General features: G+C 50.0%; 1 protein-coding gene and 1 long non-coding RNA gene across 8 annotated transcripts in view; one reads left to right on the top strand and one right to left on the bottom strand.

Annotated features, from left to right (window-relative positions):
• The window catches only part of SLC25A18 (solute carrier family 25 member 18), a 30,735-nt gene extending 8,858 nt beyond the window's left edge, over positions 1–21,877 (bottom strand). The window contains exons 1-6 of one of the 7 annotated variants that reach the window (XM_008953656.5): positions 21,727–21,866; positions 14,060–14,122; positions 2,107–2,228; positions 1,860–1,947; positions 676–798; positions 422–477 (exon numbers count right to left, since the gene is read on the bottom strand). In XM_008953656.5, the coding sequence (XP_008951904.1) occupies positions 422–477; positions 676–798; positions 1,860–1,879 (199 nt within the window). In that variant the 5' untranslated portion in view covers positions 1,880–1,947; positions 2,107–2,228; positions 14,060–14,122; positions 21,727–21,866. Of the gene's footprint in view, positions 1–421; positions 478–675; positions 799–1,859; positions 2,080–2,106; positions 2,229–14,059; positions 14,123–20,962; positions 21,103–21,726 lie in introns of those variants that run through there. The other 6 variants (XM_003828287.5, XM_034948897.2, XM_034948899.2 and 3 more) reach the window with 6 other exon arrangements.
• Positions 8,781–21,712, top strand: LOC117977459 (uncharacterized). Its single transcript, XR_004668625.3, has 3 exons — positions 8,781–14,068; positions 20,937–21,171; positions 21,327–21,712. It is a non-coding gene; the product is annotated as an uncharacterized LOC117977459 (long non-coding RNA).
• Positions 21,878–23,922: the final 2,045 nt, after the last annotated feature.

The raw sequence follows: 23,922 nt of genomic DNA, 5'->3' as shown, positions 1-23,922 counted from the left end.
CCAGCTTGGGATCCATTGTCCAAGGTACCTCCTGGCTGGGGACCCCGCAGGGACCGCAGCAACGCTGGACCGAGCTGGGGAGGAGCCACCCAGAACTCCTTGCCAGGAGCTCAGGCCCCGTCGCTCAGTCCCTTTCAGCCTCTCTCTCTTCGCTTCTAGCCAGGCAGAGACAGGCAGGCAGGTAGGGAGGGCTCGCCTGCTCTTACTGAGGCGGTGGCGGGGGGTGTGCTCTGTGGGTCTCCGGAAGCCTTACCAGGACCCAGAGCTGCCTCTGTCTCCACCCAAGAGCACAGAGGCTCATCAGGAAGGACCCCCTGGCAGCCCTGGCCCCATCCCCACAGCAACGGAAGGAACATCAGTTCCCCATGTCCTATACGCTCACACCTGCTGCCCAGCCTCCCAGGGGACCTGAGAAGCCCACCTCGGTACATGCCGAAGAAGCCCTCCGCCCGAGCCGTCTTCATCAGGCAGTCGATCCTGGAAGCAGAGGCCAGAGTAGGAGTAAGTGTGCAGCGGGCCTCCCAGCCGCCTCCATGCCCTGCTCCCGCGGGCACATCCCAGCTGATCAGATCCCCAGCCCCCAGGCTCAGGCGCGCTGCCTGGAGACTGGAGGGAAGGGGGCCCCATCCCTCCCCCGGGCGCCTCTGCCCTCCACGCTCGCCTGCCAGCACCTACATTCCTTTGTACATGGCTTTCCCATGCTGGTTCTGCAGGCGAGTCTTGGCCAAGTCGATGGGGAACACGCAGGTCACCCCCACGAGCCCTGCTACACCTCCATTGATGAGTTTGGCTGTGATGCTAGGACAGGGGGAGGAGAGAGGCAGAGGGAGGAGCAGGTTAGGGACCGGATGCAGCCAGGAATGGGCAGGGGCACAGACAGTGGGGAACCCCAGCCCCACAGGTGTCCAGAGACCCTCTTCAGCCTCCCTGGCCCAGGTCTGGTCCAGACAGGACAGCCGCACTCACCCGGGTGAGGCATCTTGCTGCAACCCGGGAAGTCCCTGAAGCTGGGACCTGCAGGGGCTTCTGGGAGGAGCCCAGCTCTGCCCCCATGGGCCGCCACCAGGGCACCGCTCTGCCCCAAGCTTCCCCGGCCCGTCCTCTGGCTCCTCCGCAGGCCTGGAGCCACGTGTGCAGTTCTCACACAAACGGACTGAAGGTCAGGCAGAACTGAGTTTGCATCCTGACTGTGACCTCTCCTCTCTGGGCCTGCATTCCCGTCGAACTCACTCCAGGGTTGCTGAGGACTATGGAAACCGTGCCTGGGGGGGAATGCCAGCTATTGTTCATAATAAGAGAACAGGCACTTCCCACAGTGAAGGCTTCAAGTCGGTCAGCCCTTGAGGTGACCTAGTTCCAGCCAAAAGTAAAGCCACAGTTTAGATAACATGGCCCCCCACCCTGCTGGGTATAGGAGCTTTGGAAGACGGGATATAGAAAACAAAGCTTTCTCAGACTCCTTGGAACCCACTCAACTTTTCTTATCTTTCAGGCGGGAGGCAGACTGTGAACAAAATATTTGGAGATGGATTTACCTGGAAGTGGTAAGAGTAGATGATAGTGGGCCTTTCACAAAGGAAGAAACTTGGGACGATAAAGAGAACTGTGAACTTAATTTTGTAGTTAGAGAAGATGAACCCAAACAATTAAACTATGTTGAACAATAACATATATGTGCACAGATGCTTGTGTGTACGTATTTGCGGCAGTAGATGTAGTGTATATGTTATATGGGGGACAGGGGTCTTGCTCTTCCCTAGGACTCAGCTTGTTCTTCAGAAACCTGGATGTGCTATCACCACAGCGACTTTCCGCCAGGCCCAGGGCCCAGGGCCTCAGGCTGCCCCAGCCGAGCTCACCTCAGATCCTGGTGGGTCATTCTGCAGGGGCTGGGGATCCCAGGACACAAGGCTGCTGGCTCCTTGGGGTAGCCGCTGTTGGGGCTGTCTGGGGGAAGAAGTGGAAGCTTCCTTGGCTCTGGCCCCGCAGCAGTGTGGACAGAGCACGGGTTTTGAGTGCAGCCTGGCCCGAGCCACCTTCCCGGCAAGTGACGACCTCCTTGGGCCGCAGCTTCCTCCCCTGCAAAGTAGTCAGAGAAACACTCACCTCACAGATGGGCGAGGACGCACGTCACTAGTGGATTCATGCGGCCCGCTTGCTCCACTTTTTTCCCTTCCTAAACCTTTTGGACTTTGGGATTCAAATCAGAATCCTCGAACTTCTGGACTCTGGGGATGAGATAAGAAGGAAGGGGAATGAGAGAGAAGGATACAGCAGCCTGCTGAGGCTGGAGGAAAGGACGTCTGGGGCATTTTGGACAGAGGCATGGGAGTGGCGCCCGAGGAAGCAGAAGGGATGGAAAGGATTTTAAGAGGAGTTGCTATGAACTAGGAATCCCTCTCTTGGTGTCCAAGGACTACAATAAAATACTTAAGATGGCCGGGCGTGGTGGCTCATGCCTGTAATCCTAACACTTTGGGAGGCCGAGGCGGGCGGATTGCCTGAGCTCAGGAGTTCGAGACCAGCCTGGGCAACGTGGTGAAACCCCATCTCTACTAAAAATGCAAAAATTAGCTGGGTGTGGTGGTGGGCTAGTAATCCCAGCTACCCGGGAGGCTGAGGTAGGAGATTGCTTGAATCCAGGAGACAGAGGTTGTGGTGGAGCCGAGATCACACCACTGCACTCCAGCCTGGGCGACAGATCAAGACTGTCTCAAAAACAAACAAACAAACAAACAAAAAACCCACTTAAGATGCTCCATAGTTACTTTTTGGCTATCAAACTGTGTTTTCTGAAATTCATGTGATCTTGTTGAGAAACCAAACTACATTATATTCCTAATTGACAAGTGGAAGCTACAACAATTATGACAGCTTCTGAGGAGGGGGCCTGCTATTTTTTTGAGATGGAGTTTCGCTCTTGTTGCCCAGGCTGGAGTGCAATGGCGCGATCTCAGCTCACTGCAACCTCTGCCTCCCAGGTTCACACCAGTCTCCTGCCTTAGCCTCTGGAGTAGCTAGGATTACAGGCATGTGCCACCACACCGGGCGAATTTTTGTATTTTTATTTTTGTATTTTTTCCGACCTCAGGTGATCCACTCGCCTCAGGCTCCCAAAGTGCTGGGATTACAGGTGTGAGCCACCATGCCTGGCCAGAGTGAGGCTGCTTCAACCCCAGAGGAGCGGTGTCAGGAGCAGCTCTCCGGACGCTCTCCGCTTGGGCGCAGGCTGGCCCGGGCCCTGAGGAGCCTCTTCTCTCCGGTGCCCTGAAGCTGATTTAGGGTCCCCAGCTCTCCTGCACTCCTCACTGCTCTCCAGCAATTGAGAGACTGGTTGCCAGCAATTCTTTGCTGTCTCCAGCTATTTTGTTTTGGGTAAGAAAAGAGAGGAGGGGTGGGGGAGACATTAGTCTTTCTCTTGGTGCCACACTAATCCATTCAGGAAGACATTTGCTGAGTGCTGGGCACTGCTCCAGGTCTGGTGACATAGTAGTGAACAAAAGACACATTCTAGTTCTCAAGGACTTAAGTTTGGCCGGGAACAGTGGCTCACGCCTGTAATTCCAACACTTTGGGAGGCTGAGGCGGGTGGATCGCCTGAGCCCAGGAGTTCAAGACCAGCCTGGGCAACATAGTGAAACCCCGTCTTTACAAAAATACAAAAAATTAGCTGGCCATGGTGGCCCAGCTACTCAGGAGGCTGAGATGGGAGGATTATTTGAGGCCGGGAGGTGGAGGTTGCAGTGAGTCAAGATCACACCACTACACTCCAGCCTGGGCAACAGAGCGAAACCCTATGCCCCCCAAAGAAAAAAAAAAGAAGAAGAAGAAGCAGGGCGCAGTGGCTCATGCCTGTAATCCCAACACTTTGGAAGGCTGAGGACGGCAGATCACCTGAGGTCAGGAGTTCGAGACCAGCCTGGGCAACATGGTGAAACCCCGTCTCTACTAAAAATATAAAAATTGGCTGGGCATGGTGGCGGGAGGATCAAAGGTCAGGAGTTCGAGACCAGCCTGGCCAACATAGTGAAACTCCATCTCTACTAAAAACACAAAAATTAGCGGGGAATGGTGGTGTGCGCATGTAGTCCCAGCTACTCAGGAGGCTGAGGCAGGAGAATTGCTTGTACCCAGGAGGTGGAGGTTGTAGTGAGCTGAGATCGCACCACTGCACTCCAGCCTGGGCGACAGAGTGAGACTCTGTCTCAAAAAACAAAAAAAACCCCACAAATATTAGCCTGTGTGGTGGCGGGCGCCCGTAATCCTAGCTACTTGGGAGGCTGAGGCAGAAGAATCACTTGAACCTGGGATGTGAAGGTTGCAGTGAGCAGAGACTGTGCCACGTTATACTCCAGCCTGGGCGATAGAGATTTTGTCTCAAAAAAGAAATAAATAAAACAAACAGTTTATATAAAGTAAAAAAATTTTTAAAAAGGACTTAAGTTGGCCAGGCACGGTGGCTCACACCTGTAATCCCAGCACTTTGGGAGGCCGAGGCGGGCGGATCACGAGGTCAGGAGATTGAGACCATCCTGGCTAACACAGTGAAACCCCGTCTCTACTAAAAATACAAAAAATTAGCCGGGTGTGGTGGTGGGCGCCTGTAGTCCCAGCTACTCGGGAGGCTGAGGCGGGAGAATGGCGTGAACCCGGGAGGTGGAGCTTTCAGCGAGACGAGATCGCGCCACTGCACTCCAGCCTGGGTGACAGAGCGAGACTCTATCTCAAAAAAAAAAAAAAAAAAAGGACTTAAGCTCTGGATGAGGAGATGATGATAAACAAGATAAGGAAATCCTAAGGATAGCAGAGTGATAAATACTACGGAGAAAAAAAATTCAGAAGGGAAGGAGACATATGTCAGTGGAGGTTTGACCAGGGAAGGGATTGTTCCTAAGGAACTGAGGGAATGGGCCACAAAGGCCTCTGGGGGAGGAGCATTTGCAGTGGAGCAAATGCAAAGGCCCGGAGAGCAGAGTAAGGCCTGCGAGCTATGGGGTCAGCAAGGCGGCCAGTGAGGAGTGAACCCGTGTAAGACAAAGCCACAGAGCGAATGAGCGGAGGCGTGACCATGGAAAGCCTCATGGGCCGTTGGCTTTTACTCTGAACAAAAAGAGAAGTTGGTCAGGCGCGGTGGCTCATGCCTATAATCCCAGCACTTTGGGAGGCTGAGGCGGGTGGATCACGAGGTCAGGAGTTCGAGACCAGCCTGACTAACATGGTGAAACCCCGTCTCTACTAAACATACAAAAATTAGCCGGGCATGGTGACATGAACCTGTAATCTCAGCTACTCAGGAGGCTGAGGCAGGAGAATCGCTTGAATCTGGGAGGTGGAGGTTGCAGTGAGCCAAGATCACACTATTGCACTCCAGCCTGGGTGACAGAGCGAGACTCCATCTCAAAAAAAAAAAAAAAAAAAGAGAGAGAAGTTGGAGAGTTCTGTGCAGAGGAATGACATGCTCTTGCTAGGTGCATTTTGGATGCTGTTTTGATATAGCAGAGGGGCAAAGAGAGAAGTAGAAAGAACAATGAAGTTACTGTAGTAATCTAGGCAGGGGGCGAAGGCCGCTCGCCCCCGGGAGTGGTGGGAGGAGTGGTTAAGGTTAAACTGTGGATATATGCTGAAGGCAGGGCAAACAGGATTTCCCCAAGGACCAGATGCAAGAGGGAGAAGAAGCAGTTAGGGGACAGTGCAGTTTCTGGTCTGAGAAACTGGAAGAATGGGCTTGTCACGTGGTGTTTGGACCCATAACATGCACAACTTGGATCTGTTGGCAGAGGAGAGGTAGCTGGTCCATAGAGAAACATACAGAAAAGCAAAGCAGCACATCTGGAGAAGAAACAAAAATGGGGACATTCTGGGGTGGTTTAAATCCCCACTTCCAGTTCATTCCCAGTGGCAGTTGCATTCCTGTCCTTGGTTTCTGTGACACTCAGCTATCACAAATTGACCTTATGCCTAACTTGATAGGACTGGAGATTAGTTCCTGATACATTTTTTTTTTTTTTTCTGAGACAAGTTCTTGCTCTATCTCCCAGGTTAGTGTGCAGTGGCACAATCGCAGCTCTCTGCAGCCTTGAACTCCTGGGCTCAAGGGATCCTCCGGCCTCAGCCTCCCAAGGAACAGGGACTACAGGTGTGCACCATCATGCTCACATAATTGTTTATATTTTGTAGAGATGGGGTCTCACTGTTATCCAGGCTGGTCTTGAATTCCTGAGTTCAAATGATCCTCTAGTCATAACCTCCCAAAGTGCTGGGATTACAGGTGTGAGCCACCATGCCCAGCTGGTTTCTGATACTTCTAATCAAATGTCTTATCCCCCAAATTAGCCCTGGGAGTGAGAATTTGGAAATTACACGCCCCAGGGTGTGGAGCCAGCTGAGAGGAAGTAGGGCGCGGGCCGTGAAGCCCCGGGCAGGGTTGGCAGCTGGCAGCTCTTGGGCAGCTCTGTCTGTCATCTCTCGAGGCTCACCCCAAGTGCTTTAAAAGCTGGAGCTCTAGGGGGCTCAGTGGCAGAATGTCTGGAGTTAAAGTGCACAGGCTGCTCTGAGACATCTGGTAAGAGATTATGAGAAAGACATGCTCCAACTCCAAGTGGCTGCCTTAAAAATGGATAGGACACTGCCGGGTATGGTGGCTCACGCCTGTAATCCCAGCACTTTGGGAGGGCAAGGTGGGCAGATCACAAGGTCAGGAGATCGAGACCATCCTGGCTAACACGGTGAAACCCGTCTCCACTAAAAATACAAAAAAATTAGCTGGGTGTGGTGGCGGGCGCTTGTAGTCCCAGCTACTAGGGAGGCTGAGGCAGGAGAATGGCGTGAACCTGGGAGGCAGAACTTGCAGGGAGCCGAGATCGCACCACTGCACTCCAGCCTGGGTGACACAGCGAGACTCCGTCTCAAAAAAAAAAAAAAAAAAATAGACAGGACACAACTGTTTCTGTCTGAAGCCAGGGAGTCCAATAATTGAGAACATTGTGACTGCTCTTATAATCATATTCCCTGCTGTTTCTAGAACTAAATTACTACTTTAGAAACTGTGGGCCGGGCGCGATGGCTCACACCTATAATCTCAGCACTCTGGAAGGCTGAGGCGGGTGGATCACCTGAGGTCAGGAGTTTGAGAACAGCCTGGCCAACGTGGAGAAACCCCATCTCTACTAAAAATACAAAAAATTAGCTGGGCTTGGAGGCTCACGCCTGTAATCCCAGCACTTTGGGAGGCTGAGGCGGGCGGATCACAGGGCCAGGAGATCGAGACCATCCTGGCTAACATGGTGAAACCCCGTCTCTACTAAAAATACAAAAAATTAGCCGGGCGTGGTGGTGGGCCCCTGTCGTCCCAGCTACTTGGGAGTCTGAGGTAGGAGAATGGCGTGAACCCGGGAGGCGGAGCTTGCAGTGAGCTGAGATCGCACCACTGCACTCCAGCCTGGGTGACACAGTGAGACTCTGTCCCCCACCCCCAAAAAATTAGCCAGGTGCGGTGATGGGCGCCTATAATCCCAGCTACCTGGGAGGCTGAGGAAGGAGAATCGCTTGAACCCAGGAGGCGGAGGTGGCAGTGAGCCAAGATCACGCCACTGCACTCCAGCCTGGGCTACTGGAATAGGGGTATTTAACAGATGCCAGAGAAATTAGGGACACCCTAATCCCAGGGCCACTCCATAGCATAGCTAACAGATGTGATAGTGTTTCCACCCATGGAGAGCACTTGGCTGGAGGGTGAGCCTCCCTACCCTGAGGCTGTACCAAGCTGCTGCAGTTCCAGCCCCGGAAGTTCCCTTTCGCAGGCCTATGCTAATCAAAGCCTATGACTTGACAAGATTCCTGGCAGCAGTAAATGCATTAGTAACAGGCAACAAAGGCGAAACCATTAGCCAGGCAAGGTATGAAGGGAGTCATAGCACCATGAAAACCCCAAACCTGGCACCAGGGCCGATAACTGCCCCCCAAGGCAACCCACAAGCCTAAGTGTTAGTCACGCTACAGATATTTGTTGAGTGATTACTGTATGCCATTTGCAGTTCTAAGCAGCAGGGACACAGCTGGGGAACAAAGCAAGGCCTTGCCCTCCACAGAATTGAATTCCTACTGGTTCCGGCACTGATGGGAATAGACTTCTTCTTTTTTTCTTTTTTTTTTGAGACGGAGTCTCACTCTGTCGTCCAGGCTGGAGTGCAGTGGTGCGATCTTGGCTTACTGTGTAACCTCCGCCTCCTGGGTTCAAGCTATTCTCCTGCCTCAGCCTCCTGAGTAGCTGGGACTACAGGCTCACACCACCACGAATGGCTAATTTTTGTATTTTTAGTAGAGATGGGGTTTCACCATGTTGGCCAAGATGGTCTCCATCTCCTCACCTCCTGATCTGCCCGCCTCAGCCTCCCAAAGTGCTGGGATTACAGGCTTGAGCCACCATGCCCGGCCTCCTCTACCTTCTTTTCTGAAGGAATTTAGAGTGTGTGGGGGGTATTGGGGTAGAAAAAATCATCTAAGTGCTGGGATGCAGAACAATGAGAAAACACATCTGGAACTCTTTGGAAACAAAGTGGGAAAGGACTAGAAAAACAGCCACCTGGAAGACAGAGGCTCCCTGTCACTGCCTTGGGATGCAGCATCTGGCCATGACATTGTGTCACTGTGCACTGGGAAGACAAGTGCATTCACAATTTACATGTGATAACTGAATCATATTGAGAAGAAGAAATTTGATACATGGGAAATAGCATGTTTGCATGTTCTTAGTGTCAAAAGGTGGAATGCAGTGGGTGAGCATACCCCATTCTAGGACTTGCCCTTTCCCCCTTGCTGTTCCGGGTTAGTTGCACTGGGAACTGCCATGTCCCTGGAACTCCATCCCCTGGCTACTGTTCACTGTGAAAGGATGGAGACCTGACTTAAGCTGAATGATTCAACCCCTTCCATAGGAATTTTTAAAGTGTATGCAGCCTCTTTTAGGGGCATTTTACCTGTAACAGATAAAACTTGGGGCCCATCAGCAAACTTGTCACATGATTGAGGAAACAGAGATAAATAAAGCAGACCCGCAGAGATGATGTAAGGCGGGAGAGACTTCTGCCTTATTACTGCACAGCGATCCACTTTACTCCTGACCTTGACCACAAAAAGGGTCTCCCACTATGCTTCTAATGAGGTGACTTATTGTCTTAAGATAGTCGAGTTTTATAACTTGGTAACCAAAGAGTCCTTAATAAATACATTTTTAAAAACCCTCACATTCCATTTAATGGCAACTGAGCGGCTTAGACAGTGCGTGCTGAAAGGCTCAGAGGTGTGCAGAGTCACTAAGGGCTGGCTTGGAGAAGTGGGCCTTAAAGAATAAGAGAGCACGGGGCACAGTGGCTCACACCTGTAATCCAAGCACTGTGGGAGGCCGAGGCAGGTGGATCACCTGAGGTCACGAGTTTGAGACTAGCCTGGCCAACGTGGTGAAACCCGGTCTCTACTAAAAATGTAACAATTAGCTGGGCGTGGTGATGCATGTCTGTAATCCCAGGTAGTCAGAAGGCTGAGGCAGGAGAATCGCTTGAACCTGGGAGGCGGAGGTTGCAGTGAGTTGAGATTGCACCACTGCACTCTAGCCTGGGCGACAGAGCGAGACTCCATCTCAAAAAATACATATATAAATAATAATAATAATAATAATAATAATAATAAAGGGAGCATTGGCCAGGCACGGTGGCTCACGCCTGTGACACCAGCACTCTGGGAGGCTGAGGGTGGGTGGATCACGAGGTCAGGAGTTCGAGACCAGCCTGGCCAACATAGTGAAACTCCGTCTCTACTAAAAACACAAAAATCAGTCAGGCGAGACGTGGTGGCACGTGCCTGTAATCCCAACTACTCGGGAGGCTGAGGCAGGAGAATCGCTTGAACCCGGGAGGTGGTGATTGCAGTGAGCCAAAACGACGCCATTGCACTCTAGCCTGGGCGACAGAGCAAGACTCCATCTCAAAAAAAAAAAAAAAAAAAAAAAAAAAAAAGAATAAGGAAGCATTTAAAAGCAGAAGGTGGGGCGTGCAGACCCTGGATGTGGGCTTGGTGTGAGCAGAGGGTTCAGGGAACAGAACTGTGGGAAGGAGGCTGCAAAGGCAGGTTAGGCCACACGTGGGGAGCCTGGGTGGCTAGAGACAGCATGTGCCCTCCTAAAAGGGAATTTTTTTGTTTTCTTTTTGATTGGCATTTTCACGACATGAAAAGTGAATTTTTAAATGTGATCCTGTAGGCAGTAACAAAACACTGAATACTTCTTTTTTTCAGGGGACAAGATCTGGCTCTGTCGCCCAGGGTGGAGCGCCGTGGCGCAATCTCAGCTCACTGCAACCTCTGCTTCCCAGGCTCAAGCGATCCTCCCACCTCAGCCTCCCAAGGAGTTGGGACCATAGGTGTATGACACCATGTCGGGCTATTTTTTTTTTTTTAATTTTTGTAGAGATGGGTTTTGCCATGTTGCCCAGACTGGTCTTGAACTCCTGAGCTCAGCTGATCCGCACACCTCCACCTCCCGAAGTGTCGGGATTACAGGCGTGAGCCACACTGAATGCTTTTAAGGGGGAAAATACCACATTGAATGTAGTATGAGGACAGTTATTCTGGAAGAATGGGTTGAGGGGAGTCAGTGAGAGGCCAATTAGGAGACCCTTCAGAGTAAAACAATGAAGTGGAGAGGGAGGGATTAGGGAGAAGGGGTAGAGAACAAGGGTTACTGGGAGAGAACTTTGTAGAGAGCCTTGGTGACTGTCCAGGGCTGAACCGCAGAGAACCATGGAGCTGTCTCAGCTCTGAGGAATGAAGGATGCAAGTTAGGAACCGAAGCTGCCTGCAGGGAAGGAGAGAGATGGGGTCACTGGGGCTTCAGGAACTCTCTCCTCAGCACTGTGGGAAGGAAGTCAGCCAGCAGGCACACCGGCTTGACAGAAAGAACACCTCAGCTGTAGACACCATGCTGCCGTGGTTGGCCTTGGGCTAGTGCTCCAGCCCCCAGGTGCCCCATTTCCAGGAGTATTTCCAGATACCGAGTCCTACCTCCTCACCACTCCAGACTCTATTTTTCAAACGTGGAGGTGGCTAAGGATGGTTCTGGTGTAGAGTCAGAAGCAGACAGGTTTTGGGGGGAAGTGGGGAGGAAGTCAGAGAGGAGGTGCAGCACTGTCAACTGATCTCACCACTCAGCAGCATTCAGAGGCTGCTCCGGCCACCCCTGCCTGAATCCCACCACCAGAACTAACCTGTGGCCCACCCTGTCTGTTTTGCTAGAAAATAATGAGCTAACGGGAATGATCCATGACTTTTTGTTACTAATGAACATCTGCTCCCTTTCTTAAAGTGCTTAAAGTAATAGAAAAAAAAGTAGAAAATCCAGAAGGTACAGAAAACTGTAAAAGGTCTCACTCTGTTGCCCAGGCTAGAGTGCAGTGGCGTGATCTTGGCTCACTGCAGCCTCAACTTCCTTGACTCAAGGGATCCTCCCGCCTCAGCCTCCTGGGTTGTTGAGACTACAGGTGTGCACCATCACGCCCGGTTAATTCTTAAAAAATTATTTGTAGAGGGCTGGGCGCCATGGCTCATGCCTGTAATCCCAGCACTTTGGGAGGCCGAGGCGGGCGGATCATGAGGTCAGGAGATTGAGACCATCCTGGCTAACACGGTGAAACCCCCGTCTCTACTAAAAAATACAAAAAAATTAGCCGGGCGTGGTGGCCGGCACCTGTAGTCCCAGCTACTCGGGAGGTTGAGGCAGGAGAATGGTGTGAACCCGGGAGGCAGAGCTTGAAGTGAGCCTAGATCGCGCCACTCACTCCAGCCTGGGTGACAGAGCTAGCCTCCATCTCAAAAAAAAAAAAAAAAAAATTATTTGTAGAGATGGGGTCTCGCCATGTTGCTAAGGCTGGTCATGAATGCCTGGGCTCAAACAGTAATCCCACCTCAACCACTCAAAGTGCTGGGATTACAGGCCTGAGACACCACACCTGGCAAAGTTTTTTGTTTTTTTTTTCTGAGATGGGAGTCTTGCTCTGTTGCCCAGGCTACAGTGCAGGGGCATGATCTCGGTTCACTGCAACCTCCACCTCCCAGGTTCAAGCGATTCTCCTGCCTCAGCCTCCCAGTAGCTGCGATTACAGGCACGAGCCACCATGCCCGGCTAATTTTTGTATTTTAGTAAATACGGGGTTTCACCATGTTGGCCAGGGTGGTCTCAAACTCCTCACCTCAAGTGATCCGTCTGCCTTGGGCCCAGACTTTTTTTTTTTTTTTTTTCTTTTTGAGACAGTCTCACTGAATTGCCCAGGCTGGAGTGCGGTGGTGTGATCTTGGCTCACTGCAACCTCTGCCTCCTGGGTTCAAACAGTTCTCCTGCCTCAGCCTCCCAAGTAGCTAGGATTACAGGCATGCTTCATCACGCCCGGCTAATTTGTGCATTTTTACCCTGTTGTCCAGGCTGGTCTTGAACTCCTCATCCTCAAGTGATCTGCCCACCTCAGCTTCCCAAAGTGCTGGAATTACAGGCCTGAGCCACTGCGCCCCGGCTGGAGAAGTGATTCTTAGTACATTGTAACTGAGGATCACATTGTGAATAAGACACACTATTTAGAGAAATGATACTCGCTGGTGAGCTGCAGGGAGGAGCGTGCTGGAGTTTTCCAAGCTCTCAGATCACATCGCTTTTCGTTCTTCCTGTTTAAAAACGTCCCATTCCCTTGGCTTGACTCCTCTGGCTTCCCCTTTTGTGCAGCCACTGTTAGATCACCACAGATTGTCCCTCCGGATGCCTGAGGGCTCCTAACTCAGCTCCTTGCCTTCAGCCTGGTTGCCCTCAAATCCACCTTCCAAACGGCCAAGTGGGTGAAAGGGCGCGGGGGCTGGCTTCCCACGGCTCTTGGGACAGGCTCCCACTCCCGCACAACCTGCCCTGGTTTTCCTCTCCCTCACCCCCTGCTTTCAACTTTTGCTTTCGGAACACGTCAGTCTTGCATCCGAGTCTTGCACATACTGTCCCCTTCACCCAGGACACTCTTTCCGCATCCAAACCCAGTGATTTACAAACTGTTCTTTGGGCTTCAGCTCAGACGTCACCTCCTCCCACATGCCTTTCTGGAGTCACCCCATTCTTGGCTAGGAGCCCTCTCCTGTTAACCCATTGAATATTCAGTTGCAGCACTTACTGCATTACATTGACACTGACTTGCTTCCCCATGAAAATTACCAGTTATTTGTGCGTTAAGACGGTCTTGAGGCTGGGCACGGTGGCTCACGCCTGTAATCCTAGCACTTTGGGAGGCCAAGGCGGGCAGATCACCTGAGGTTAGGAGTTCGAGACCAGCCTGGCCAACATGCTGAAGCCCCATCTCTACTAATAGAAAAAAAAAATTAGCCAGGCATGGTGGCATGCACCTGTAGTCCCAGCTACTCGGGAGGCTGAGGCAGGAGAATTGCTTGAACCCAGGAGGCGGAGGTTGCAGTGAGCCGCCATCATGCCACAGCACTCCAGCCTGGGTGACAGAGTAAAACTGTCTCAACAACAACAAAAAGTCTAGGGCAGTATCCTGGCCATGGCGCAGAGGCATCCAGTAAGCATCCTCAAATCAAGAAGCCACAATGACTCCCCATCTGACTTTGCTGTCAGACTTGTCACGAGACTGCTGGCTCCACCGTAGAGCTGTGCTCATTTCTTCCCACTGTGAGGAGCTGGGTTGGGGGCCTCAGGGTGATGACCACGTCCCCGCCTACTTCCTCTTATTAGCAGAGCAAGGGTGAGTGTTCCCAGGAATGAGCCCCTCACACTAGTAGCCAGGAGCCAGTTCTTGACTTATTGCCAAGAAAATCACTTGCTTCCTGGCTTGGATGTTGCCTGGGATACCCCATGGTCAGGGGCGGCCACTTCCTCGTGCCCACCCCTTCTGACTCTATCCAACAAATGGGATGAGTGTCCCTGTCCCACTGGCTGCTCTTCCCCTTTCCTCCAATGGTTTATTTGCTAGAAGAGTCTTTTCCTACCAACTCTGAGCTTGATGCAGACAGACAAGACACTTACCTGCTTTCGGTAAGAACCTCTGCCTTTTCTGGAACCCAGGATATAGTTCAGATCGCTGCTGAGCTGCAGGGAGAGGTGGCTTTCAGTGTCAGCCAGCTTGGACTGGTTTTCCCTTCTGTGGTCGGTTTCCCTCCCTCTGCCTCCCCCTCATCACCACTGCAGGGTTCCAGACTCTCACCGCACACTGCACCTTCAAATAGGTTGGGTTTGAAGCAAAACCCAAAGAGGCTACTATCCAGTCAAGCCACGCTGCACCTCCCCAGGTGGCAAGTAGGTTGCTGTTTACTTGGTGGCTAGTATGACTCGGACAAAAAGTCCAGGCTGGGAAAAGATTTTAACAAGGCAGCTTGGGGGTGAGGGGAGACTCACCGCCCACTCAGAGACCTGGAAGCCAGGGAGGAGGACAAACACTGAAAATCAATGCAACGCAAACACTTTTGCAAGACATTTGGTGCCAGAAGCAAATCTCTGCTTCTCAGTCTCATGCACTTTTCTTACTGCTGATAACCGGCTATTTCAATGATCCTGGGAGGCATCCTCCCTGCAGGAACACATTTTCCGTTCATTTTGCATGTATTTGTTGGGGGCTATCACGTGCTCAGCTGCAGGAGGGCTGCAATGTAGTTTTGGCACATTCTCAATGCTTAAGAATGTTACAAGTGTAAAAAGCAAAGAAGAGGGCTGGGCGCGGTGGCTCACGCCTGTAATCCCAGCACTTTGGGAGGCTGAGGCGGGCGGATCACGAGGTCGGGAGATGGAGACCATCCTGGCTAACATGGTAAAACCCCGTGTCTACTAAAAATACAAAAAATTAGCTGGGCGTGGTGGTGGGCGCCTGTAGTCCCAGCTACTCGGGATGCAGAGGCAGGAGAATGGCGTGAACCCAGGAGGTGGAGCTTGCAGTGAGCTGAGATCGCGCCACTGCCCTCCAGCCTGGCTACAGGCTGGGCAACTCCATCTCAAAAAAAAAAAAAAAAAAAAAAAAAGTAAAGAAGAGGTTCCTCTTAAAAGACTTTCCTCCCCATCTAATTAAAAATAAGTAGTAATTTCTCTTAAAAGCAAAATTTATTCAAAGACCTGTGCTAACATTCTTAAATATCTACCAGCCATAATAAAATCAATGTACTTTATACAGGCCAGGCACGGTTGCTCACGCCTGTAATCCCAGCACTTTGGGAGGCCGAAGCAGGTGGATCACAAGGTCAGGAGATTGAGACCATCCTGGCTAACACGGTGAAACCCTGTTTCTACTAAAAATACAAAAAATTAGTCAGGCGTGGTGGCAGGCGCGTGTAGTCCCAGCTACTCGGGAGGCTGAGGCAGGAGAATGGCGTGAATCCGGCACGCAGAGCTTGCAGTGAGCCGAGATCGCGCCACTGCACTCCAGCCTGGGTGACAGAGTGAGACTGTCTCAAAAAAAAAAAAAAAATCGATGTACTTTATATTCTCGGCTCCCACAGTTTAGCCTAAATATTTGCCCTGCCATACTTATACTGGTCCAAACAAACATTAGGTCATAGCCTGTTCCTCTTCCTTATTTAAAGGTGTTTTTACCTTTCTCAATATTCCACAAGTTCCTTCCTCCTTCCTTTATTCTCATCTGCCTTTTTTTTTTTTTTTTTGAGATGGAGTCTTGCTCTGTCACCCAGGCTGGAGGGCAGTGGTGCCATCTCGGCTCACTGCAAGCTCAGCCTCCCACGTTCACTCCATTCTCCTGCCTCAGCCTCCCGAGTAGCTGGGACTACAGGTGCCCACCACCACGCCCGGCTAACTTTTTTGTATTTTTTTAGTAGAGATGGGTTTCACCATGTTAGCCAGGATGGTCTTGATCTCCTGACCTTGTGATCTGCCCGCCTCAGCCTCCCAAAGTGCTGGGATTATAGGTGTGAGCCATTGCACCTGGCCTATTCTCCTCTGCCTTTGCCTCTTTTAAAAAGTTGTAAGTTACTAGCCAATCAAAACAAATACAAAATATAAAGTCCCATTCCAGCCAAAAAAACCAGACAGCAATAAAGTAGACCCATCAGGTTATAAACGACCCTGTCTCCTTTGTTCAGTAAACTCTTGTGACAAAACTGCTAGCAAGTGTACCCTTTCTGCAGAAAGTATAAAAATAGCCTTACTAAAAAAAATTAAATTTATATTCAAGTGCTATTTCTTTACGGCACCAAGGAACAAGCATTCCTACCACAAGTGAGTTGTGAACTCAATGCTGCTTGAGTTAAGGAAGGTTTCTTGGAGTTTTGGAGACATGGAAAGGTTTCAGGAAGAAAGTGGTAATTGATTTTGGGTTGGAGGAAAGGCAAAGATGTTGATGGAATTATAAAAGCAAGGATAGAGAGGTAAAATGGAGATCCACTGGCAAATTGCCTAATTTGGGGCAAAAGGCTGTTAAACCACCTTGGGTCTAGATGAAACAGGGCCCTGCTGCCAGGCGAAGGATCTGGGAGAGGTGAAGAATCAGCATTGGATACTTTGAAGTCAGATGCACGTTCAGATTCCAGCTCCTAAATTATGAAGTAATACACTTTAGGCAAGCTACTTTAGTGCTTTTTTCATAAAAGGGGAATGGGACATCCATGTAACAGGATTGTAATTAATCTGAAATGAGGCTGTAGAGTGGACTTGAAAATAGGATTGCTTTTGAAACAGTTTGAATCCTAGTTTACTGCTTACTAGCTGTGTGACCTTAAACAAGTTACTTAAGTTGTCTGTGTTGCCCGTTCATCTATGAGATGGGACTCATATCTAGATGTAGTGCACTTAGTACAGTGCCTGGCACATAAAAGGTATTCACATGCTAATTCTTTGTAAAATATACATTATTTTTGAGACAGTGTCTTGCTCTGTCGCCCAGGCTGGAGCGCAGTGTTGTGATCATGGCTCACTGCAGCCTTGACCTTCTGAGCTCAAGCCATCCTCTCACCTCAGCCTCCCAAGTAGCTGCGATTACAGGCATGCCACTATGCCGGGCTAATTTTTGTTATTTCTTTGTAGAGACGCGGTTTTGTCATGTTGCCCTAGGCAGGTGTACAACTCCTGACCTCAAGCCATCTGCCTGCCTCAGCCTATCAAAGTGCTGGGATTACAGGTGTGAGCCACCACGGCCGGCCCATGCTAATTTTCTTCCCACCTTTTCTGGTGGGCAATGGAAAGCTGATAGAGGATGCTATGGAGTAGGGACCCGACGGGACAGTTCAGGTCTCTGGCAGTGCCAAGTGGTTTGGACAAGTCAGGGAGATTACACAGTAAGCTAGGCAAAAGAGAAAATGACAGCTTGGGCCAGGCACGGTGGCTCGGGCCTGTAATCCCAGCACTTTGGGAGGCTGAGGTGGGTGGATCACCTGAGGTTGGGAGTTCGAGACCAGCCTGACCAACATGGAGAAACCCCGTCTCTACTAAAAATACAAAATTAACTGGGCATGGTGGCACATGCCTGTAATCCCAGCTATTTGGAAGGCTTAAGCGGGAGAACCGCTTGAACCCGAGGCGGAGGTTGTAGTGAGCCGAGATTGCGCCACTGCACTCCAGCTTGGGCAACAAGAGCGAGGCTCCAGTTGGAAAAAAAAAAAAAGAAAATGACAGCCTGCTCACAGGAGGGAAGAGATGTGAATGGTTTCTGTGAAGATTATACAGGGCTTGGCAGGTGATTAAACACGCCAGAGGCAGGTATCAGATTTGAAACACGCATCAGCAGGAGGAAGATAATATCCCCCCACTGAGAGTGTTAGAAGCAGGGGGTAGGTAAGGAGACGGGGAGGGAAGAGAAGTTTGGCAGCTGACATGAGCTTAAAGTAGCAGTTGCAGATGAGGGGGTGACAGCAGGCACCAGAAACAGTGGTGCAGTGCCGTGTCACACCCACAAGCATGGCTCAAAAAAATAGAGATCGGCATTGGTGCGGATGTAGAGAATTGGAACCCTTGCTGGTGAGAATGTAAAACACGGCAGCCATGGTGGAGACAGTATGGCAGGTCCCCAAAAAAGTAAACACAGAGGCCAGGTGTGGTGGCTCACGCCTGTAATCCTTGTGCTTTGGGAGGCTGAGGTGGGAGGATCACTAGAGCCTGGGAGTTTGAGACCAGCCTGGGAAACATCCAAGACCCCATCTCTTTATTTTTTGAGATGGAGCTTCACTCTTGTTGCCCAGGCTGGAGTGCAATGGCACGATCTCGGCTCACTGAAACCTCTGCCTCCTGGGTTCAAGTGATTCTCCTGCCTCAGCCTCCGGAGAAGCTGGGATTACAGGCATGCCCCATCACGCCCGGCTAATTTTGTGTTTTTAGTAGAGACGGGGTTTCTCCATGTTTGTCAGGCTGGTCTTGAACTCCCGACCTCAGGTGATCTGCCTGCCTCGGCCTCCCAAAGTGCTGGTATTACAGGCGTGAGCCAACACACCTGTCCAAAAAATTTTTTAAAAAATTACTCAAAAAAACCCCAAACAAAAAATTAGCCAGGCGCTGTGGTGTGTGTCTGTAGTTCTAGCTACTTGGGAGGTCGAGGAAGGAGGATCATTTGAGCCCTGGGGTTGGAGGCTGCAGTGAGCTATGATCATACCACTGCACTTCAACTTGGCAAGACCCTATCTCTATTAAAAAATAGAAAACTTGGCAGGGCGCGGTGGCTCACGCCTGTAATCCCAGCACTTTGGGAGCCCAAGGTGGGTGGATCACGAGGTCAGGAGATCGAGACCATCCTGGCCAACATGGCGAAACCCCGTCTCTACTAAAAAATACAAAAAATTAGCCAGGTATAGTGGCAGGCACCTGTAGTCCCAGCTACTCGGGAGGCTGAGGCAAGAGAATGGCGTAAACCCAGGAGGTGGAGCTTGCAGTCAGCCGAGATCGCACCACTGCACTCCAGCCTGGGCGACAGAGCAAGACTCCGTCTCAAAAAAAAAAAAAAAAAAAGTCAAAAAAACTCCAAACAAAAAATTAGCCAGGTGCTGTGATGTGTGTCTGTAGTTCTAGCTACTTAGGAGGTTGAGGAAGGAGGATCATTTGGGCCCTGGGGTTGGAGGCTGCAGTGAGCTATGATCATACCACTGCACTTCAACTTGGCAAGACCCTATCTCTATTAAAAAATAGAAAACTTGGCAGGGCACGGTGGCTCACGCCTGTAATCCCAGCACTTTGGGAGGCCGAGGTGGGTGGATCACGAGGTCAGGAGATTGAGACCATCCTGGCCAACATGGTGAAACCCTGTCTCTACTAAAAATACAAAAAGTAGCTGGGCGTGGAGTGCTGGAGTGCAGTGGCAGGATCTCAGCTCACTGCAATCTCTGCCTCCTGGGTCCAAGTGATTCTCCAACCTCAGCCTCCTGAGTAGCTGGGATTACAGGCACCCGCCACCATGCCTGGCTAATTTTTGTATTTTCTGTAGAGATGGGGTTTCACCATGTTGGCCAGGCTGGTCTTGAACTCCTGACTTCAAGTGATCCACCTGCCTCGGCCTCCCAAAGTGCTAGGATTACAGGTGTGAGCCACTGTGCACGGCAAGAGTCAGTGTTTAACAGGGCAGAGCTTCAGCTGCAAATGTTCTGGAGATGGAGGGCGGATCATGATGGCTGCACGTCAACATGAATGTACTTAACCACACTGAGATGCAGACTTCCAATGATAAATTTTCTGTTATATTTTACCACCGCAAAAAGGCAAGAAAGCTGGGTGGGTAATGAAGCTAATAAGGTTACATGTAAACACAAATGTGCAGCAATAGGGTGTGAGGGGGAGGCGTTAGTATTAACATGGCTTATAATCAAACGGCTAGGAAAGGACTTTTAAAACATTAGGCAAACTATAGGAAATAAAGTCTGGAAATTAAATTGTAAATCATTTTAGTAATAAAAAATTTGGAACAGTGGCAAACAAATCCAAAGGACAAAACAACAGCAGCAGGCAACATCCAACAGGCATTTGGAAAAGGGTGGCCAGAGTATGGCAAAAAAATATGAATTAAAGACAGAATTAGGCTGGGCACGGTGGCTCATGCCTGTAATCCCAGCATTTTGGGAGGCCGAGGCGGGTGGATTACGAGGTCAAGAGATGCAGACCATCCTGGCTAACACAGTGAAACCCCATCTCTACTAAAAATACACACACAAAATAATTAGCCGGGCATGGTGGTGGGCATCTGTAGTCCCAGCTACTCGAGAGGCTGAGGCAGGAGAATGGCGTGAACCCGGGGAGGCGGAGTTTACAGTGAACCGAGATCGTGCCACTGTACTCCAGCCTGGGTGACAGAGCGAGACTGTCTCAAAAACAAAACAAAACAAAACAAAACAAAACAAAAAACAGAGTGAGTCTGCACAGAGTGACAAATGAGGCTGCAGACAGAAATAAGAGCATCCCCAGGGAGGGCTCCTGGGCTCAAGCGATCCACCCACCTCACCCTCCTAAGTAGCTGGGATCACAGGTGCACACCATCAACCTGGCTAATTAAAACAATTATTTTTTTGTAGAGGTGGGGCCTCATTATGTTGCCTAGGCCTGATTTTTTTTTTTTTTTTTTTTTTTTTGGGAGACAGAGTCTTGCTCTGTCCCCCAAGGTGGAGTGCAGTGGCTCTATCTTGGCTCACTACAACCTCCATCTCCCAGGTTCAAGTGATTTTCCTGCCTCAGCCTCCCGAGTAGCTGGGACTACCACACCTGCTACCACGCCTGGCTAATTTTTTGTATTTTTAGTAGAGACGGGGTTTCACCATGTTAGCCAGGATGGTCTCCATCTCTTGACCTCCTGATCCGCCCGCCTTGGCCTCCCAAAGTGCTGGGATTACAGGTGTGAGCCACCGCGCCCCAGCCAACTTAAGTCCTTTCTAAAAAATTTTTTTACTTTATATAAACTGTTTGTATTCTTTCTTTTTTCTATGCTATGCCTCAGGTTTGAAGATGTTCAGCTCAGATTACCTGCATCTAAGGACCAAAATGTAAATGCCAGGGCCATTCTTCCAGGTCAGTTTGCATCAGAACCATGCAGGTTGCATCTGTTGCTAGTTACAAGAGAGAGCTGGGCCCTTCTTCAGTTTAAGGTCTTAGGCGGGATGCCAAGATCTGCATTTCCAGCAAGTTCCCAGATGATGGCCAGGCTACATTGTGAGAACATCACAATAGATCATGTGAGTGAGAATGATCAGGGCAGGCTGAGGTGGTGGGGAGAGGAACACCATCACTTCTCCCAAGCTGCAGTTTCTGCAGATCTATGCTGCCTTTGGGAAATGTTTAGCATCACATTGGACATAATTACTTGCGCTGCATTTTCTGAATTACGCAGTCTTCGTCTTAGAGTGGAGCCAGGGCAAAAGAGGAATTCAAGCTGGAACAAGGAGTCCGAGAAGACGCGACTGCTGGACAGAATAAGCGATGAAGCCAGTCTCCAAACTGATGAGCCCGCAGCTCCATCCAAATTAAATGGGCTGAGAACACCAACACTCCACCCTCCCGGTACGATTGCATGGCAGGGAGGAACCAAAAATATTTTTCCTTCATCTGCTATCTCAGCTAAGCAGTACACTCGTTCTAGCACCTCACTAGAGTCCAGTTTTTCTGTATTCTGTATTCACAATACAGGTTTATTATGAACTCTGAGCAGATGAAGCTATTTTTCCCCTTTTTGGTTTCTTAGTAACTAGGCAAAGTACAAGGCTCACGGTGGGTATTTAATAAATACTTACTGACAACTTGCCTGCAAGCGAGTCGACGTTCATCTCAGTTGTTGAGGCACTCACGGGCCAGGCTTCACTCGACTCTTCACTGCCCACTCAGTTCCTTCTCAAAGCAAAGCCTGTGGATATATCCAAGGAACTGGCTTCATTGCTTTTAAAAATTCTGTCCAGCTTTAACTGGCTAGAATAGGGGTCCTCGTCCTTGTCATATGCTGTCCAGAATGAAGTCCAAATCCAGGATTCTGGGAGCATGTCATGCTTTCTCGAACCTGCAGGAGTCTCAAGGGCACCTGCATTGATATGCATGTCATGGCTGTAGAAGGGGGCTGGGATTGCAGCACACAATAGCCAAATCTGGGGATTTTCCAGATGCCTTCGCCTTCTTGGCTAGTATTTTGCAGTCCATTTTTCACTGAAGGTTTTTTATAAAACTGCTTAAGGAAACTAGGGGAGTGAGCATTGCTAGCAGAAAGGGGACTAAAATAGATGCACAGAGGCCCCTTAAAAGTCCAAAGGAACACCACGAGGCCAGGGAAACATCTGCAGGGTCAATGCAGAGAAATCAACAGCAGTTGTGGGGGAGGACAGTGAAGGCAGCCACACAGCAGGCAGCTGCTGCTGGGTCACCCAGGGCTCTGCCGCGGCTCCATGACCGCCCAGAAGGAAAGGTCCCATGATACCTCTTGCATAACAACTGCATGACATAGGCCGTTCAACTTCCAGGAAGATTCCAGGGTAAAGATCAGCCCCCAAATAGCCCGTCTGGATGGTTATTTTCTCAATTCCGTTGGTAGCACTCTCAGAGAACATAGAGTATAGCAAAACGGAGCCCACAAAGGGGCTGATTTATACAACTTGCGTTGCCTTTCCTTCCAGTAACACGAATTGGTTTAGAGACAAGAGACATTAATCTTTAACAAGAGAAGCACCTATGGATGTCTCCAAATGTCAAAATAGAAAGTTGATCAGAACTTTTGAGACTAATCTACAGTAACAATGTATAGCTTCCTGTCTCCCTAAATCTTGCCCGAGTAGCTTTTATGCTCTTATTTTAAGAAGCTCACTGCGTAGGATTATCTGTGTAAGATATATTTACCCAGGATGCTTAACAAGCGTTAAACAGTAACAGTTCCAAAAATAGAGCCACATTTACACTGCCTACTGCACTGTTTTGAAACAGTTAACCAGTGGAAGATGCTAACTTTTGGTACATATATTTGTTGCTGGTTTTGGCCCGAAGAAGATAAATCTGGAAGCACTCTAAATGGCTAAGTTCCTTATAAAAAATAAAGGCCGGGCACAGTGGCTCACGCCTGTAATTCCTAGCACTTCGGGAGGCTGAGGCAGACAGATCACTTGAGCTCAGTTCTAGACCAGCCTGGGCAACATCGTGAGACAAAAAATTAGCTGGGTGTGGTGGAGTGCCCCTGTAGTCCCAGCTGCTTGGGAGGCTGTGGTGAGAGGACTGCTTGAGCCCGGCAGATTGAGGCTGCAGTGAGCTGAGACCATGCCACTGTACCTAGCCTGGGCAACAGAGTGAAACCCTGTCTCAAGAAAAATTAAAGCCTATCAATAGCTATATATGTCAAAAAAACATTCTGGCCTTTGTTTGGTGAGAATTCATGTCACGGTAGGAGGAAATCTGAAAGTTAGGAATCAAAGTTTGCATGCATTTTAAGGGTGTGCTACTGATATGCACAGGGAGTGGGTTTGCTAATGCCATCCCAGCCACTGATGCAGCTGGACTGGGCTCTAGGAAAGCTGACAGAACAGTGAAGGAAGCCAGGCCAGAGTGGTGCTCCTCCCACCCAGTGGGAGAATCCATCGAGATGCACCATTTGAGTAGCATCATGTCTGATCTGGGGTTTACTAGTGATTTTTTAAGACAGGATCTCACACTCTTGCCCAGGCTGGAGTGCAGTGGTGCGATCTCTGCTCACTGCAACCTCTGCCTGCAGGGTTTAAGCAATTCTCCTGCTTCAGCTTCCTAAGTAGCTGAGATCACAAGCGTGTGCCACCATGCCCGGCTAATTTTTGTATTTTTAGTAGAGACGGTTTCACCATGCTGGCCAGGCTGATCTCAAACTCCTGACATCAAGTGAGCCACCGTGCCCAGCCTGATTTTTCACTTTAAAGTTGGTTTTTGTTTTGTTTCAGAAATTATACTGAAATGCAACTACTAAACAAGAAAGTACGGTTGGCATA

Source organism: Pan paniscus, chromosome 23 (genome assembly GCF_029289425.2).
Source record: "Pan paniscus chromosome 23, NHGRI_mPanPan1-v2.0_pri, whole genome shotgun sequence".
Lineage (NCBI taxonomy): Eukaryota > Metazoa > Chordata > Mammalia > Primates > Hominidae > Pan > Pan paniscus.
The sequence above is the reverse complement of the archived record's forward strand: the minus strand, read 5'-3'. Positions and strand labels throughout refer to the sequence as shown.